General features: G+C 34.2%; 1 protein-coding gene across 10 annotated transcripts in view; it reads right to left on the bottom strand.

The window, feature by feature from the left end:
• Positions 1-20,291, bottom strand: part of CARF (calcium responsive transcription factor) — a 79,358-nt gene that overhangs the window by 50,831 nt on the left and 8,236 nt on the right. For 4 of the 10 annotated variants that reach the window (XR_827139.1, XR_827140.1, XM_010860994.1 and 1 more), the window contains 6 exons: positions 16,285-16,396; positions 15,620-15,847; positions 11,217-11,337; positions 10,054-10,183; positions 9,114-9,198; positions 4,144-4,333 (listed from right to left, as the gene is read on the bottom strand). Coding sequence is in view for 8 of the 10 variants with exons in the window: in XM_010860994.1 (XP_010859296.1) it covers positions 4,144-4,333; positions 9,114-9,198; positions 10,054-10,183; positions 11,217-11,337; positions 15,620-15,847; positions 16,285-16,353 (823 nt within the window). In the remaining 2 variants the exon portion in view is untranslated. Of the gene's footprint in view, positions 1-4,143; positions 4,334-9,113; positions 9,199-10,053; positions 10,184-10,966; positions 11,034-11,216; positions 11,373-15,619; positions 15,848-16,284; positions 16,415-20,291 lie in introns of those variants that run through there. The other 6 variants (XM_010860995.1, XM_010860996.1, XM_010860998.1 and 3 more) reach the window with 5 other exon arrangements.

Here is a 20,291-nt window from a genome sequence, read left to right as displayed (position 1 = left end):
ACTTCTCATTCTAGGATGTCTGGCTCTAGGTGGGTGATCACACCATCGTGATTATCTGGGTCGTGAAGATCTGTTTTGTACAGTTCTTCTGTGTATTCTTGCCATTTCTTAATATCTTCTGCTTCTGTTAGGTCCATACCATTTCTGTCCTTTATTGTGCCCATCTTTGCATGAAATGTTGCCTTTGAATCTCTAATCTTCTTGAAGAGATCTTTAGTCTTTCCCATTCTATTGTTTTCCTCTATTTCTTTGCATTGATCACTAAGGAAGGCTTCTTATCTCTCCCTGCTATTCTTTGGTACTCTGCATTTAAATGGTGTATCTTTCCTTTTGTCCTTGCTTTTTGTTTGTCTTCTTTTCTCCATTATCTGTAAGGCCTGGTCAAACAACCATTTTGCCTTTTTGCATTTCTTTTTTTTGGGGATGGTCTTGATCCCTGCCTCCTGTACAATGTCATGAACCTCCATCCCTAGTTCTTCAGGGACTCTGTCTATCAGAGCTAATCCCTGGAATCTATTTGTCACTTCTACTGTATAATCGTAAGTGATTTGATTTAGGTCATACCTGAATGGTCTAGTGGTTTTCCCTACTTTCTTTAAGTCTGAATTTGGCAATAAGGAGTTCATGATCTGAGCCACAGTCAGGGCCTGGTCTTGTTTTCACTGACTATATGGAGGTTCTCCATCTTTTGCTGCAAAGAATATAATCAATCTTATTTTGGCATTGACCATCTGGTGTGTCCATTTGTAGATTCCCTGGTGGCTCAGATGGCAAAAGTGACAGGATTTATTTTTGATATTAAGTTATAAGAAGACTATGACTTCCATCTTAAGATACTTTCTTAGTCAATTGCTCTCTCTGGGTGAAATCAGATGTCATATGGTGAGGCAGCTCTGTGAGAAGGCCCACCCAACAAGAAAGAAGCCTGCCAACAGCCACAGGAGTCAGCTTGGAAGCAGATCCACCCCCAGACAAGCCCAAAGATGACTGTGCTCCAGCCAACACCTTAATTGCATTCTTGTGAGAGAACTTGCAGCAGAACCTCCTTGCTAAGCTGCTCCTGCATTTCTGACCCACAGAAACTGTGAAACAGTAAATGTTTGTTGTTTTCACCCACCACATTTGGGGTAATTTGTTACACTGCAATATATAATACAAATAAGTAGATGTGAAAACTATACAATTTAAGATGCTAAGTTGAATATCCTAATCTATGTAGGGTACAGTAAACCTTGCAAATAAAAGCCAAACACACCAATCATGAGTAAAAATGTTGATAAAAATGATACTAACTTCTTCTAAGTAATGGTAAAAGGAAAATCAGCTTGAGAAACTATTTTATAATACATAAAACAAAGAATTAATATGCAGAATATAAAGAACCATAAATAATTTTTTAAAAATAAAAACTAACTACCAAACAGAAAAATGGGCAAAGACTATGAACAGGCAATTCAGAAAGAAAAAAAAGGTTATTAAATAAACAAATAAAAAGATGCTCAAATGCACTAGTAAGCAGGGAAATGCAAATTAAAACAACAGTAAAATACTCTCACCCTCCTCAAATTGACAAAAATAAAAATCTGACAATACTCTAAAACAACTGAATCTAGTGATCAGTCTTAAAGTTAAAAATGCTATATAGGTAGCAATAACAAGTATACAGCACACCTATGAAGTATTCTTCCAAAATACTTTAATGAAGATTAAATCTTCATTTAATCCAACTCCTAGATCTAACAGTTTATAGGAAATACAGGAGATTAAAGAACATGTTAAAAAAAACACCTGAGACAGAAGCAGCAAAATCTTGAGTATGGCAAACTCTACAGAACAAACTACCCAGAGGAAAAGAGAGAAATTTTTAGATGAGAAGAAACTTAACCAAATTTAATCTGTGAACCTGGTTCGCATGTGAATTTGAACAAACCTCTGAAAAAAAATTATGAGCTAAGTGGAAACATGCGAACATTGGACAGTTGATGATGTTAAGAAATTGCTGTTAATTCTTTTAAAGTGCAATAATGGAATTGTTGTTACATTTATATATATAAAGAATCCTTATATTTTAGATACATACTTTAGTATATATTATATACCTTAGTAATCATAGATGAAATAATATGTGGAATTTCCTGTGAAATCACCTTTGAGAATGAAGAAGTAGATAGGGATATAAATGACACAAGACTGACCACATGCTGATACTTGTCAGAGCTGGATGATGGATACACGGAGTTATGAGACTTCATATATTATCACCTCTACTTTGATGTCCATATGAAAATTCCCATAATATAAAGACGGTTTTAAATCTGACAATGCTAAATCATAGAACAAATGTGGGAAAGGGAAATTTTCATACATTGCTGAAAAGACTAAAAATTAATACAGGTTGTCAATCCCTCATGTAAGATTTTGAAATTTAAAAAGCAGAGAAAACAAAATTGTTTGGAATACATTTGGCTGTAAAACCTGGTGTGAACTTCATGGGGCTATTTATAGTCTTTATTTATTCCTTTTACTGTAACTATATTTGAGCATGTAATATTGCCTATAGAATACTTGCTGGAAGCATTCTATAATATTATCATATTACAGTCCAAAAAATTTAGAATTCTGAAATACATCTGGAAAAAAAATTTCGAGAAGGGATTTGGACCTGAACTATCATCTCAGAGAGCAACTTGTGATAATCTTGTGAAGACAAAGTGAGCATACTTCACATACTTCACAACTTCTTTAATGCACACAAAACTAAAAAACTAGTTTGGATTTCTGACCCACAGAAATTGTGTTTCAAACTAATATTCTAGAAAACTACTCACACTTTTGAACAGAAAATATATATTTTGGAGGTTAGACTATCAAATTCTTTGTAATATTGAAAAGTTGGAGACAACATAAATGATCATTAGTAGAAAAATAACTACAGTTTGGTCACATGCTGAAAAGACCAAATTTAAGCAACAGTTTATTATGTAATAGTCCATATTATATGATATTAAATTATATAATAATGAAATAGAATTAACCAGAATCTGTAAGTATCAATATAGATAGATTTTCAAAATGAGTGTGTCAAAAGTTTACTTAATAATGTCTATATTTTACTATTTACGTATACTTTAAAATATTTAGAATAATAAAAAATATTATAAATACAAATATGTATGATGAAGTACAAAAATACACACCATATACACAGAGTAGCTGCCTGAGGAGAGTTAAGAAGGGATTAGACAATAGGGAGGGAATATATGTATACCTATGGCTGATTCATATTGATGTTTCACAGAATACAACAAAATTCTATAAAACAATTATCCTTCAATTAAAAAATATATTAATTAAAACAAAAAAAAAGGGATTAGAACTAGGCAGGAGAATAAAACCTGTGCAGAAGGGGTTACGTTTATCCCATCTTCCTCTAAGGAGTTCTCTTTACCCTCAGAGGTCCAAGATGAGTCTACAACTCTTCGTGTAGAATTGCTCACCCCACATAGTTTTGAAACAAATAACTTAATCTTAGGTTCTTTGTGGTCTGACTAGTCCTAGGATGACACTTTGGGACTTGCTTGAAACTCTACTACTTTAGTAAGTACTAGCACAGTGTTTGAGAATGCTGTAACACACCTGATGTTAGAATATCAGAATTCTATATCATAATTCCAAATTGTATACCAATCCTATACAGTATCCCCAGAGTTATTAAGCTATATAAAACAAACAGTGATTTTTTTTTTCCCCACAAGACAAATCAAGACGGAAGGAAAGAATACCTGGATTGGATGGGGGGGAAAAAATCCAACTACAATAGCTTCACATATTTAAAATAATAAAACTGCTCTATGGCTTAATTTTTATTAAATAGATCTACCTTGAATTTAATTATTTTTTACTTCTCATTTTTCAGTATAAAATATTATTTATTTACCCTAACATACTAAAATATAATTTTACAACATAAAATAATTGGTTGTATTTACTGTAAGTTTTCTTTTCAGTTTAATACACATTTTCACCAATTAACAGTCAGTTGTCATCTACCAAAATAAAAATGTATCACCTTAGGAAAATCACATTTTCACAATGGATCATGGCTGCTGCTGAACTTTTAAAAATAAATCTTTACTAAAGTACCTGCATTGACAAATGGGATTCCATCATATGGGACATACTGGGATTTCCACATCAAGCGCGTAGCTGGCTTGGCTGGGCTCGGAGACTGGCGGGTCCCCCAAACACTCTGTGTTTGCTGCTTGTGAAATGTTAGGACGCTTTCCAATTCAGTCTCACTTACACAGTAGCCACGGTATGAATCTCCAATTTTCTGCATGTAGAAATTCAGTAACAAAATTATCAACAATTGTGCTTCATTGTACAAGAAATTTAATAAGGTGGTTGCCTACGATGAAAGACGCATAATCTTGCAAAAGAGAATGTTATTTCTGCCCTCAGGTCAATGGTGTCTATTACAACCAGTAGGTCTGAGCTGAATTCAAACATCATCATCAAAAAGATATTTTGTAGTAGTTTGTTAGAGTATAATGCCAAACTCACTGCCAAAGTATCTTTATTAAAACATTGTTTGAGAGAATTAATACTTAGTGAAAATAGCTTGAAGAACATATTGTGTATTGATTCTTCCAAATAAAATTCTATCCCCGGATCCAACTAGATCAACATAAAATTAGCCACAAAGTACTGGTTCCCTGTGGGGCTTCTTCTACTGAAATAGATTTTTTTTTAATGTATTTATTCATTTATTTATTGGCTGCAAGGCATGTAGGATCTTAGTTTCCTGACCAGGAATCCAATCCATGCTCTCTGCAGTGGAAGCATGGAGTCTTAACCACTGGACCATCAGGGAAGTTCCTGAAATAAGATTTTGATATGATGAATGAACCTATTTGAAAACCTATGAAAATTGTGATCATTATCTCTTATAAAAAATGATGTCAAAGAATTTGCTTATTATATCAATATTCTATTAATGAAGATCTTCCTCTGAGAGAAATTCTGGCCTAGTATCAAAAATAGTTACGGTTTTCTTTTATCTTATGGAAATTAACATAATTGCTTTTACCTAACATATACAGACCTTAGTAACTAACTAGGTTTCCCCTTTTGAAATGTAGATACTTAGATTACAGATGTGTGCGCATGTAAACACACACATATAATTCATTAAGATAAACATTCTTACTTTCAATTCATACTTCCATTCTTGTTTTTCTTTATTCTTCAGCTCCCATTTTAACTTCTACCTTGCTAATTTATTTTTAAGCATTTTTGTAAGCTGTCTTAAACTCTCCCTGAAACAAGGCAATGTATAAATATATCATATAAATAAATTGATAGTATCTATCTTGTATCTCTCAACTAAGAAAAAAGCTTTCTCTATACCAATAGACTTCTCTATACCAATTGGACTTCCCTGGTGGCTCAGATGGTAAAGCATCTGCCTACAATGCAGGAGACCTGGGTTCAATCCCTGGGTCAGAAAGATCTCCTGGAGAAGGAAATGGCAACCCACTCCAGTATTCTTGCCTAGAAAATCCCATTGACGGAAGAACCTGGTACTCCATGGGGCTGCAAAGAGTCGGACATGACTGAGCAACTTCACTTTCTTTCTTTCTTTATACCAACAGAAAATTTTTTTTAAACTGTGATCTCTTAAACTGAAATGCATTTAGATCTAGAACTGACTCCATGTAATGGCAACCCATTCCAGTACTCTTGCCTGGAAAACCCCACGGACGAAGGAGCCTGGCAAGCTACAGTCCATGGGGTTGCAAAAAGTCGGACAGGACTGAGCAACTTCACTTTCATGTTTCTCCCTTATAGGGAATAAGAGCAGAAATGTGGAATAGGGATCTTGTTGATCCTAATTAGACTAAATATTTCACCTGGCAAGAATACAGTTAACAAAAGTAAGGTATGAACATACTGTTGTACGTACACTCTGAGCCGTAATAAAAAGAGATAATCTAATGCCAAACAATACATTATCTATTATTTCCCTTAAAAATAATGAAAATGCCTGTGCTTATGAATTTTCTTCTAGCCTAGATAGTTCTTCATCAAAATATCCCCTACAAATAAAAGTAGGGACATAAAGTCTAGCTATGACATGTTTTTACAAATAAAATAGAGTATATAATGTTGTCAGTGAAAGGAAAAATTCAGAACTGCAATGTAGTCAAACCCATATCAGGAGATAAAAGTTTAATTCAGTATTGAAATTTTTCCAACTAATAAATTTTGGTCAAATCTAAAAAATGCCTATAAGAAAAACATCGTTAAATAGAAACTCAAAAAAGTAAAAAGGACTAGGAAACAGTATTTTAAAGCAAAATGCATAAAATATTTCTTCAGTCATTAACCAAAAATGTTTTTCACTATTGATACAGCTTGAAGAAAAAAAAAAGAATCCTTCACTGAGCTAATTCAGGCTGTTAAACAGTTTCAACTAATTTCTTGCAAGATATATGATGTTAGATAAGCTACACAATGTACCATGGTATAAAATGAAGTAATTTGGCCCTTTAATTGCCAATGCTTTAATGTCCATAGCATTTAATGAAGTTTATAATAATGATTTTTAAAACTTTCATCAGGACCTCTTTGGTGGCACAGTGGATAAGAATCCACCTGCCAATGCAGGGGACACGGGTTCGATTCCTAGTCTGAGAGGATTCCACGTGCCATGGAACAATTAAGCCTGTGCACAACTACTGAGCCCTCGCTCTAGAGCCCATGAACTGCAACTACTGAGACCCCATGTGCCGAGAGCCTATGCTCCACCAGTAAAGCCACTGCAACGAGAAGCCCGCACACAGCACTGAGGAGTGCCCCACTTGCTGCAACTAGAAAAAACCTGCACAGAAATCAATGAAGACCCAGCACAGCCAAAAATATATAAATTTCATGGTTGACAAATCATTTTGTTTTTTTAAAAAAACAACAACAACAAAACCCTTCATCAAAGAACAAGAATAGTAACTTTAGGAAGAAACCATTGAAAAACCATGACTAACAAAAAGGTGAGGGGAAAAAAAATCTTACTGTCTATACATACATATAAGTATGTAACTTAGAAAAGCAAAAACAATGATAATGTCCTAACAAACGTAATACATCGTTTGACTTCATGATAAGAAATTTCCTCAACATGTTAAAACCGATGTAATGCTTTTCCTTCTCGTATTTTAAGAATGTTTAAAACAATGAAGCATTTTAATAATTAAATACTAATTATCATGTATGGTTTATATGTAGAAAACCATGATCCCTTCCCTCAAAAACTATACAGTCTAAATGTTATGTAATAATGAATAACCCAAGATAGCAAATAATTAAGAATGGTTATGGTAATCATTTTCAAAGAATTTTAAGAGAGAAATAGGCAAAAAATAACTATTAGAATATTTCAGAAAAGAAATATAGGACTTGCACTGGGATTTGAAGAATAGTAGTTAGAAAGGTAAGTAGAAGAAAAAAAATAACATTAGGAAATGGATATAAAAACAATTGAAGGGGGTATAAAGGAAGATTCTGAAGTGCTAGTATAAAGTAAGAAGACTGGGCTAATACAAATGAAAGTTAAATTGGAGAAAAGTAAGAAATAAAATAGGACAAGATTAAGTGATATCAGATTATGAATGATCTTGAAAGCTAGTAACAAGTGGCTAAATGATGTGGAAAAAATAACACTGAGCTTACTGGGCAGTGAGAAAAGATAATGAAAGTAGTATATAAAGATAAGTAGTTTTAGGGACTTCTCTAGTGGTACAGTGGTTAAGATTTCATCTTCTAATGCAGAGTGTGTGGATTCAATCCCCTGGTCAGGGAACTAAGACCCCCACATGCTGCTGCTGCTGCTAAGTCATGTCAGTAGTGTCAACTCTGTGCAACCCCATAGACGGCAGCCCACCAGGCTCCCCCGTCCCTGGGATTCTCCAGGCAAGAACACTGGAGTGGGTTGCCATTTCCTTCTCCAATGCATGAAAGTGAAAAGTGAAAGTGAAGTGGCTCAGTCGTATCCGACTTTTAGGGACTTCATGGACTGCAGCCCACTAGGCTCCTCCATCCATGGGATTTTCCAGGCAAGAGTACTGGAGTGGGGTGCCATTGCCTTCTCCACACATGACTCATGGCCAAAAAGCCAAAACATACAAAACAGAAGCCATATTGTAACAAATTCATTGAAGACTTTAAAAATGGCCCACATCAAAAAAAAAAAGATTGGTAGTTTTAGAAAACCACACAGTAAGGACTAGAAATGGAAGATTCACACAGTAAGGACTAGGAATGGAAGATTCAAAGAGATTAATGGGAAGGCTGTTACTATAACTGAGTTCAAGATTATAAAAAGCTGTGGAAGAGGCTCTTTTTAAACCACTTTAAAGGAAAAACTAAAAATATCAGGTGATTATCTAAATATGGGAAAAATAATCGAAAACTTTAAGAAAATGGTATTTGTCATTATACAGACAAGAAATTTAGGAAGTAGAGCTAGTTATGGTATGTTAGATAATTTCTGTTTAGGATATGGTGAACTTGAGGTAAAGTTCAAGTAAAGCTTCAAGTAAGTAGCTGGAGATCTGGGACAAAAGCAAGGGAAGAATTAAAGAACTGGTCATAGAGAATTGGGATCATTTTTATAAAAGTGAGAATTTAAAGTCAACAAAGTTGGGAAGCTCTTCAAGGGATAAGAAGTAGAGAAACAAGATAAGGTCAAACAGTGAACCTTGAAGAATTTCCACTGAGAATATGAAAACAAATAAGTGCAGGCAAAGAAAGAGAAGGAATGATTAAAAGATTAAACATAAAGAAACATGAAGTTTCATGGAAGACAAGGAAAAGATTGTAAGAGAAGAAATGAAAATGAAGAATGAAGGGATTTATATGATCTCTGCTTTAACAGATCTTATAATCCCTAAGGAATAAAATAATAGATGAGGAGCACAAACATAAAATATTACAGACACAGCCTCTATTAGTTATACTCAAAAGTAGACAATGAATTATAGTTATAATCAACTAAGTCAATCTACATAAGGATTACTTTTTTTTTTTTTTTTTTTAAGGATTACTTTTTAACTCACCTCACAGCTCCTAAGACGGCAGGCCCATATAGGTGTGTTAGAAGAAAGTGGCTGGAGTGGAGCCAAAAGAGGTTCTTCAAGTATCCTGGGATAGGTAAGAATATATATTAATATATATTACCAGGTACACAGACACACAGAGCATTCAGTTGCTTTTTCCTCTTGCCAGTCAAAGACAATACTGAAGTCATCAAGGAGAAACTGTAATGATGAAAGATTATTCTGATGGCTGTAACTATGCTTTTTTTCAATCATTAGTATTTTATCAATTGCTAACAAATTCAACTGCTTTATATGTCTTTCTCAGAGCTTATTTTGTATTCTTATACATTTTTCATTTCACAAAAAATGGGCTAATAAACCATCTTCAAGTGACTTATTAATAGTAACACGATATTATGTCTAAGATTAAATGTCACTTAACTTGTTAACTTTAAAATATTTTCATAGAACAATTAAAATATAAATACAAAACCCATGTCTATATTTCCCTAAATTATTATAGTGTTATTTTATGGCAAAAATAAAAGCTGAAATAGATATGAACAAAAAACATTTTAAACAATTTACTACAGAGGTGATAAAATGTGATGCATAAAATGTGATGAACCATTAAAAATTATAGGGCCTAGAATAGATATTTCTTTACTTTAAAAACTCTATTAATGCTAGATGTTTTCAGGTTTCTTCAAAGATAACAAGCAAGCGTCACTGAGGTAAAGTAGCACTTTGATCTTTTACAGCTTCTAAAGTAGTTTTCTTGTTGCCAAGATGCTATCAAAATGATTTAAAGATGTACTTGATGATGACTTGTATTTCTGATCTTGTATTTCTTGCATTTCTGATCTTCTCTATAGGCAGCCAGCTGTAAATGTGATATCGTAAAAAGTGATTTCCATGGTGATATACAAAGATGAGCTCCTCCTTCCCACTGACTCACCTGGTCACTGTCTTTTTGGGCAATGTGAGGGATGCCTGTGGATGAAGAACGTAACTACTGTTACTGTCTGCTAGAGCATCCACTCTTACAGCTGGTAAGTTTCTGTCACTCGGTTTCTCTTCAGAGACATCTTAACAAGAGTAAGAACAAAGCAACATTAATACCTTAAAAGATGATGAGAATGTAACTAACTGAAACTAATATATTTGAAACAGGAAAGGGAAGATATGCTCTGAAGCTAAAGATAATAAAACTTATAATACTTTACTGAGAATTTCTCTGATAAACTTGCTTTTAAACTGTAAAACTGATTATTGAAGCTTTATAATTAAGTTTTGGAACTTATATTGAACAGCTAGGATATAAAAATGGCAGAAGTAACATATTAAAAGAACCGCAATATAACAAGAAAATGTAAAACTAACTCCTTTTTGTTTCTATATCATGTTTATGTTTTCTGAAAACTATGTTTTTTCTCTTAAGTTTTAACAACTGCTATCAAAGACACAGAATCATAACACTAAATTAAGAATATCTACCCTAAATCATTATCTAAGAAAAAATCACAACAGTGTAGCTATGATGTTAGAAAAGAGATTCAAATAGATGGAAAAGGAAAGAAAGCAAAAGGAAGAGAACTAATAGGGATAATAGGGATATTAAATAGGTAAAGAAAGAATAAAATAAATAAGGAGCATGATTCTTTCGGAATCTGAAGGAACAAAGTAAAGAAGAAGAGAGCAAAGAGGACATGAGAAGAATATTTTACAAATGAATGTCATATGCCTAACAACAATATTGATAAAAATACAAATATAAAAATGTCTCCAGTAGCTATTAGCACTATGTTCTTGTTATTATTGCTGTTATTATTACTGTTATTAAAGTTAAGAAGAATTTATTTTATGCTCACTGGTCATTTGGGAGGAAGCAAGAGTCAACCAGCTTCATAGAATTCCAAAATGAAATAGACAGCTAACCTAGACAGGAGTTGAAAAATGAACTTGAAATTTATTTGGGCTAAGAAACTTTTTCTAATCATTCAGTTCACAATCTTACCCAAAGAAATCCACTTTAGCACTGACTTTCATGGGGTGATTTTCTGAAATATACATTTGTTCTTTAAAACATTCTTAAATCCCTTATATCCCATAATTACTCACCTTGAGGACTATTCTCATCCACAAGTGGTCCCTGAGGTATAATCACTTGTGTCATTCCTGTCTGGGGAGATGGAATTACACGCAGCACCTGTCCATTTTCTGATGGGCTGGCAACAATCATCTTGGAAGCATTTTAAAAAAATCAAGTGCATAAGTCTATAACGATTCAACAGAATCACTACTTAGAAAACTGTTAGACATGCCTACCTCAACAATGGATACTATCATTTCCCTCACTTTATAGATGAAAACACAAGGTACATAACATTTTATTTCCCCCCAAAGTCTCTCAGTCGATAAACGGTAAAACTAGGATTCAAAACAGGTAGTCTGACCCTATGTTCTATGATCTTAATCATTGCATGGGTATGAAGTCTAATTACTTAGTAACCTGAACACGTCTCTGACTGGATTAAAGATAATTTACTTTTTTCTACTTACTGTATTATCCACACGTTTGACCTATTTGTGTGATAATCACTAGTCTCATAGTTTAATTTTCATTTAAAAACAGTAACTTGTAAAACGTTTAGTTAAACAGGATTTTTATATCTCCGCATTTTTTATATGCTGTCTTGATCCATAAAGAATAATAGACTGCCCCCAAAGTCTGAAAACATACAGAAATTGTATATTTATTATTTCCTTTGTTTTTTTCTCAGTTTAGCAAATGAATTCATTGCCTCAAATTTAGAGGAATGTAAACTGAGAAAGCATGTAAGCTGAAGAAAAACGTTTTGAGCCTATGATTTAAAATATAACTAAAATATTATTTAAAAATAAGTTTATCCTTTATTTCCAGACTTTCTAGACACCTTATAAACTTTATTACCTAAAAAACTACTAACAGTTTTACTGCTTTACCCAAAAACCCCTGTCTTCAGTTTTCCCTAAGGCAGGAAAGTCTCCTTAAGCATTCCAACCTACTTTGTCAAGTCTCACTTTTGGTATGTAAAACATGGAAACATTACTAATGGCCTGATAGAGACAGTATTCTTACTCGAGGGTCATTTGAAAACCTTTACATTTGGGGGGGGGCAACAAACCCAAACCCCAACAAAATAGAATGCCTTAAGTACAATCATAAACATTTCCCAGAAATTCAGATTAGGAATTCTCTCCTTCCCCCAATGTTTATCATGTTTGTTGAGCTAAACATATCTTGCCATACCTCTTATCACCTCAGCATGAAAAAAAACCTGTAAACCCTGATGATGACAACTGCTTTTCATTTGTTGAGTTCATACTAGTGGCAGGACTTTCCTTAATCTTCATGAACTATATACATTTTATACATGAGGAAATAGTTACACAGAGGCTACAAAACCCATGCAAGGTAACAGAGAGCTATATATACAGTTCTGAGCTGAAATTCAAACCCAAGCAGCCCTACTCCTTTTAACCACTACTCTGTACTGCCTTAGTCTTCTACCCATAATCGCAAGTGTACTATGTTGCATCCCAATACCTGATGATGCTACTTAACCTAAAAAAAAGACAAAAAGAAAACAATACAAAAACCCTGCTGGACTTTAAAAGGCAATAATAATAATAGTTTTAAATTCTTTCCATATAAATGAGATTAAATATATGTGAAAAATATTTCATTCATTCTTATAAAAGTGTTGTGGTTATTTTTAAATCCAAATATATATATATATAATAAAGTTATAATTTATTCAACCATACGGAAATTTCATAATTAAGAATAATTTATGAAATATCCTCTTAATTTTGAAACTGTTTCTCAACAGTGAAAAAGAATCTCCTCTATTTTCTGTTTTCTTACCTTATTCCACCTGGTACCTTAAAAACTATTTTCAATTCCTATAATTTGTCAATGGTGATGATAACATTACTGCTTCTATTACCAAAAAAGTAATCATCTTTAATCTTTGCTATGAAAACAAACATAGTTTTGAAGAGTCATCTGCTGCAATACATTCTATTTGAGGCCCACCACAAATAGGCTTCCCTGGTGGCTCAGATGATAAAGCGCCCGCCTGCAATGTGGGAGACCCGGGTTCGATCCCTGGGTTGGGAAGATCCCCTGGAGAAGGAAATGGCAACCCACTCCAGTGTTCTTGCCTGGAGAATCCCATGGACAGAGGACCCTGATAGGCTACAGTCCATGGGGTTGCAAAGAGTCGGACACGACTGAGCAACTTCACTTCACTCCACAAAAATTATCAGAAAATCTTGGCTAATGAGTAGTTTTATATTTACTGGGCTCTTTGTGTACAATATTTCTAGTAAATAAAAAACATCATCCCTGATTCATTCTAAAACCTCCTTCCATCCATAGGAGATTCACCCACTACAGAAACTTTGCTAGTTCACTGATAGCTTAAAAAAAAGTCATTTCTTACAAAAAGCTCTACTTGTTGGGAGGTACTGACAATGGGGAAAGCTATCTATGCATATATGAAGGTAGGGGGCATACGGGAGGGAAATCTGTATTTTCTGCTCAATTTTACAGTGAACCTAAAACTGATCTTAAAATTAAAAGTCTATTAAAATAAACAATAAAAATTAAAAATCTCCACCAAGTTTCCCAGAATATCACCAGCTTCTGATCTTTGGTTCTTTGGAGAAAGTAACTAGTTACATTCCATTTGTTGCTTACATTTAATTTCCAAGTTCCTGACGTGTTTCCTTATTTCACAACTTCAAATAACTCTCTATATCACCTCCTACCCCAAACAGTGTAAAAATCACCTTTATAATTACTGCAGATAGGAAATTTAATACAATTACAGAGAGAATGAAACCTCCAACTTTTTTCAGACCCAGATAAATAAATAATTTTAACATGCTTTTTAGGAAAGTTACCATGTGTAAAATGAGCACCCTTCATACATTCAGACTCTTGTATCCTTCCATTAGAAAATACAGACTTTCTAAACGTTCTGATAGAAACTAGAATAAATTTCAAATATCAAGGGAAATTACAGAAGCATTTCATTCTGAACATGAAATATTAAAATGGATCTGTTCACATCTAAATTATTTGTTGTTTATTAATCTCTGCTGGTGATACAGTATGGTTACAGAAGCTTACCCTTACTTTGCATTTCTTTTTTTTTCCTTACTTTGCATTTCAGTCCTGAAGCCCAGAAAATGTTGAGCTTGAACATAACACAAAAAAGTTGTCTACAATTAGCCCCCTCTCAGTCAATAACTCTCAACCCCAAAATTTAACTGGATTAAAAGGGAGCCAAAGGACATAGATTAACTCTAGAATGCTCTAGACTAGAAACAAAAACAAAGACTAATTTTGGGTTATTATAAATGGTTGCCTGAAAGTGAAAGTGAAAGTGAAGCAGCTCAGTCGTGTCCGACTCTTTGTGACCCCATGGACTGTAGCCCACCAGGCTCCTCTGTCCATGGGATTCTCCAGGCAAGAACACTGCAGTGGGTTGCCACTTCTTTCTCCAGGGGATCTTCCCAACCCAGGGATTGAACCCAGGTCTCCCACATTGCAGGCAGACGCTTTAACCTCTCACCCAAATGGTTGCCTACTTAAACATAGTTGATATTTGAAGTTAAGATTTTAAAAGTAATTTTTATTATTGAATTAAAATTCACTGTAGGAAAATTTGAAAAAACAACCAAAACATATATATTATTGTTCATATTATTGCTAATATAAGTATATTATTAATCAGAGAGCAATTTAGAAGTTTTTCTCAATTTTATTTCAATCAAAACCATCTTTCACCTCTATTACTCAACTTATGAACTTGGTCATAAATACTTCTGGCTAACAATTTAAAGCACCATTTTCAATTTTATACATTGTTATTCACATGACATCTACATATTGACCTACAAAATCAATAAGGGTATATCTAAATTCCATCATTTCATTGGTACTTTCATCGCTTTCTTTTTCTTCAAGAAAGCACACCAGCATGTGGCATGCAAATCAGTAAATGAGATACTGATAGAGCAAATAACCTTGAGTTCAGCTAAAGGCATAAACAAAAAATAAATGTAAGTTATATGTAAGCTCTGGCACGTTAGCACTAGTGACCAATTACGTTACATTTCCAACTGCTCTCAAAGCACAAGTTTGCCTAGACAAGGTGGTAGCTGTGTCTATTGGTTTGAAGTACTATTTGTGGTTCTGAAAGGAAATAATCTATTACATTTTATTTCTGATTGCACGACACAGCATGCATTAGTTCCCCAACCAGGGATCAAACCTGAGCCCATAGCAAAGAAAGCATGGAATGTTAGCCACTGGACCAGCAGAGAATTCCTAGGAAATCTTTTAAAATCCTTACATAACTTAAAAATGAGTATCATAGAGACAGTGTGTCAAGAAATTAAGATCATCAAGTTAGACTAATACATTTTGCCAAACAGCAGAAAATTGGTTATTTTAAAAACCTACTCACCATTTGTGCGTTAGAATCCCCCAATGACTGAAGCTCATATTGAACAGGTTGCCCATTTTGGTCCACTAGATGGAATTGCTCTGCAGAGAGGGTCTGTGCCTGAGTCAGGGGCCCTGGTATATTCTGAGATGTGAGTGAACCGTCCTCTTCAGGAGTAGTAACGGGTAAAACTCTAGGCGAACCATCTTGTCCAAAAGAAGGCTCACTGGAGTCCATATAGGTTAGATGCTTTTGCAAACAAAAAAGTCACTTGAGTGTTTGTAAAATATGTCACAATTTTTTAAAACAGAGAATGTTTATGATAAAAAAATGGAAACATTCATTTTTCAGTTCATTATTCACTTTACTTTTTGTAAGGGTTATCAATTCAGACTGATCTAGACAGAAGTTGTTAAGTGAAACTGTTGAGTTTTATTATTATTTTACTGCAAATTGTTCACTGGAATACAACGTGAAATGATGAAACATAATTCAACATGCAGATTTTTCTTTATACATAAATCTTCATGAATATATCACTTTCTTAAGTTCTATAATATAAAATTAAATAAATGATAGGATTATGGAAAATTAAATGTTAAAATTCTTGAATATATTAAATATAACACTATTTGTTTTCCCTTTGAATGAAAAAAAGTTCCCAGTTGAATCCCTACTTCAAATACCTGAGAATCTGTTTTTGACTCTTCAGAATCATTATGGTTGACTTTTAATGAATCAACAGACTGTTCCATGCTGATATCATATTCAATTCCATTTTATTCTGTTGTTTAACAGCTGAAAGAGTTTAAATGCCTGATCAAATAAAATACATAATATTTTTATAGAATGTTTGTCTTAAATAAATTCCTCATCTCTCTGTATTACCCCACACAACTCAGGTTAAGTAATTTATACCCTGTAAGATTAAGAAAATAAATTTGTTAAATGATTTGCAAAGGCACCAGAGTAAATTCAAGGCAGAGCAAAGATTAATGTTATGTACTTTACTCACCCTATCCTTAATTATACATATGTACTGGTTTATTCTGGAGAAGGAAATGGCAGCCCACTCCAGTATTCTTGCCTGGGAAATCTCATGGACGGAGGAGCCTGGTGGGCTGTAGTCCATGGGGTTGCAAAGAGTCGGGCACGACTGAACAACTAAAACACTGGTTTATTAAGATTGTTGCTACGTGACAGACACTGTTGTTACATGCTTTCAGACACTTCTAAAATTCTCATTTTACAAAGATTTACTCTAAATGAAAATGTTTAATTTTATGAGATGTGCCATATGATAGCATTACAGAATTTTAAAAGACATTTTGGTGCAGATGGAGATTATATACATACAACTCTTACCATAACATACAACCATACCACTTAACACTGGAATGACAAGCTTTGAAAAGGAAGAAATATGTATTCCAAAAAGATTAGGTCTAGTACAGTGGTTTTCAACAGGTGGTGATTTTGCCCCTACATATACCTCCAACATCCCCTTACTCCCTGGGGATATTGCTAAATCACTGTACGTAAAACAATAAACTTTGACCCTTACTTCATATCAAAGATTAACCTGAAATGTATCATATACTATAAAACTATAAAACTTCTAGACAAAAGCAGTAGAGAAAATCTTTTTGACTTTGGGTTTAGCAGAGATATCTTAAACAGGACACAAAAAGCATGAAATATAAAAGATAAAAGTCTACAAATTGGACTTTTTTAAAGACAGTGTTCTGTAGTCAAATGGTCTGGGTCTGAATTTCAGCTTTATACCTAAATTAGTTAACTACTCTGAGATTTAGTTTTTTTTAAAGTGATGAAATTTGCTCATTACAGATCAGAATATATTTGCAGAACATACACCTGGAAAAAACTTTTTCTGTATTCGAACTCTGTAAAGAACTGCTTTGGCTCAGTTATAAGACAACAACCCAATCAACAGTAGGCAAAATATTTGAAGGACACTTCACTAAAGAAGCCACAAAACTATAGCTGCTGCTAAGTCGCTTCAGTCGTGTCTGACTCTGTGCGACCCCACAGACAGCAGCCCACCAGGCTCCCCCGTCCCTGGGATTTTCCAGGCAAGAACACTGAAGTGGGTCGCCATTTCCTTCTCCAATGCATGAAAGTGAAAAGTGAAAGTGAAGTCACTCAGTCGTGTCCGACTCTTAGCGATCCCATGGATTGCAGCCTACCAGGCTCCTCCGTCCATGGGATTTGCCAGGCAAGAGTACTGGAGTGGGGTAAAACTATAGCTAGAGCAAGACAAATGCTGTATGACCTCTCTCACATGTGGAATCTTAAACAAATGCAAGCTCACAGATACAGAGAACAGACTAGTGGCTGCCACAGGCAAGGGGGTTGGCAGTGGGAGATATGGATGAAGGGGGTTTAAAAAAAAAAAAAGGAAGAAAATTCCCTGGCAGTCCAGTGGTTAGGACTCAGTGCTTTCACTGCCAGGCATGGGGTTCGATCCCTGGTTGGGGAACTAAGATCCCGTATGCCATGTGGTGCAGCCAAAAAAATAAAAACAAACCTTTCTAAAAAAAAAGTCTTATATTTAAAAAGCAATCAGAGTGCCTGTAAACTAAAGCCAGTAACAAAACATAGTACATGAATTTAAAAATTATCTTGAAATTTTTGGTTAAGTTACTGCACTCTGGACAAGGTTGCAGTTAGGGTGAACAAGAAAATGTATTACTTCTTCATTAACTTATAAAATAAAAATTGAGAAAGTTTTGTCAGTAAAACTGTATAAAATCGTTGAAGACAGTGTTCTGTAGTCAAATGGTCTGGGTCTGAATTTCAGCTTTATACTTAAATTAGTTAACTACTCTGAGATTTAGTTTTTCTCTACTGTAAACTGGCATTTATACTGCATCTCCTTCACAAGGCTGTTAAAAAGATTAAACAAAATAATGTATGCAAAGGGCTTGGTGCAATTCCCAGAACATTGTCAGTACCTAATAAATTATTCCTACTACCTATAATTATACAAACTAAGATTAAAAATCTACCTATCTATAAATAATTTGATTCCTGAAGACAAAAATCTGTTAAATATCAGTCATCTCATTGATGTAATCAAAATTTACCTGGGCTTAGTATAAAGCTTCTCAATGTACTTTTCTATACTATCTTTAAAAATTAAAAAAGTGTTACATTTTCAGATGACTAACAAGTTCTATTTCAATATTACTGTTTTAAATCCAACATCTTGCATGTAGTAAAAAACAAAGGGTCAGTCTAGATTTGATTAAAAAAACCAATACGTCAACTTTACTGAACTCCAATTACTAGTTCATTAAAGATCCCACTCAGTTCTAAGATTTTATGTTCCTAATAGTTGATTATCTTGATGACTTCTAAAATTAATTTAACTGTCATTTATTAACTGACTTCTAATGTGCACTGAGTATAAAAATAACTATTCAAACAAAAAATGTTCACAGAGTTTAGATCCAATTAATTCAAGTCCTACTGAGGGACTTAAAATTGAAATAACTGCTGTCAAGAATACAATTTTTAAGTAAATTAAATACATTGAGATATTCACTGTCTAGACATGGTGACATTAAGAAATATTTTTGATTCTTGCCTGGGAAATCCCACGGACAGAGGAGCCTGGTGGGCTACAGTCCATGGGGTTGCAAGGAATTAGAAATAAACGAATCTGGACTGCCCTTTCCCAGTGGTCAGAAAATCTGGGCTGTGTTCAGAACCAGAAAGCAGAAAGCCAAAGTCCTTAGGCAGCTGAGATAAAAAACCTTTGATGAAAAGAAAAAAAAAGAAATATTTTTGAGACTATTCTAATTTTTAAATACCAGCACTATTAACACAGAATAAAGATTATTAATTTAATTATCATAGCTATAAAATAATTTAATGCTTACTGAATGCTTATCATATTTTTTTCAACCCCCATTGACTGTAGCCTGCCAGGCTCCTCTGTCCATGGAAATCTCTAGGCAAGAATACTGGATTGAGTAGCCATTTCTTTAGAGTGCCTGATGAACTATGGAATGAGGTTTGTGACATTGTACAGGAGACAGGGATCAAGACCATCCCCATGGAAAAGAAATGCAAAAAAGCAAAATGGCTGTCTGGGGAGGCCTTACAAATAGCTGTGAAAAGAAGAGAAGCGAAAAGCAAAGGAGAAAAGGAAAGATATAAGCATCTGAATGCAGAGTTCCAAAGACTAGCAAGAAGAGATAAGAAAGCCTTCTTCAGCAATCAATGCAAAGAAATAGAGGAAAACAACAGAATGGGAAAGACTAGGGATCTCTTCAAGAAAATCAGAGATACCAAAGGAACATTTCATGCAAAGATGGGCTCGATAAAGGACAGAAATGGTATGTACCTAACAGAAGCAGAAGATATTAAGAAGAGATGGCAAGAATACACAGAAGAACTGTACAAAAAAGATCTTCACGACCCAGATAATCATGATGGTGTGATCACTCACCTAGAGCCAGACATCCTGGAATGTGAAGTCAAGCGGGCCTTAGAAAGCATCACTACGAACAAAGCTAGTGGAGGTGACAGAATTCCAGTTCAGCTATTCCAAATCCTGAAAGATGATGCTGTGAAAGTGCTGAACTCAATATGCCAACAAATTTGGAAAACTCAGCAGTGGCCACAGGTCTGGAAAAGGTCAGTTTTCATTCCAATCCCAAAGAAA

This window comes from Bison bison, unplaced genomic scaffold, assembly GCF_000754665.1.
Source record: "Bison bison bison isolate TAMUID 2011002044 unplaced genomic scaffold, Bison_UMD1.0 scf7180017864471, whole genome shotgun sequence".
NCBI classification, from domain to species: Eukaryota; Metazoa; Chordata; class Mammalia; order Artiodactyla; family Bovidae; genus Bison; species Bison bison.
Note: the sequence above shows the minus strand (reverse complement) of the source record. Positions and strands in the feature narration are given on the sequence as shown.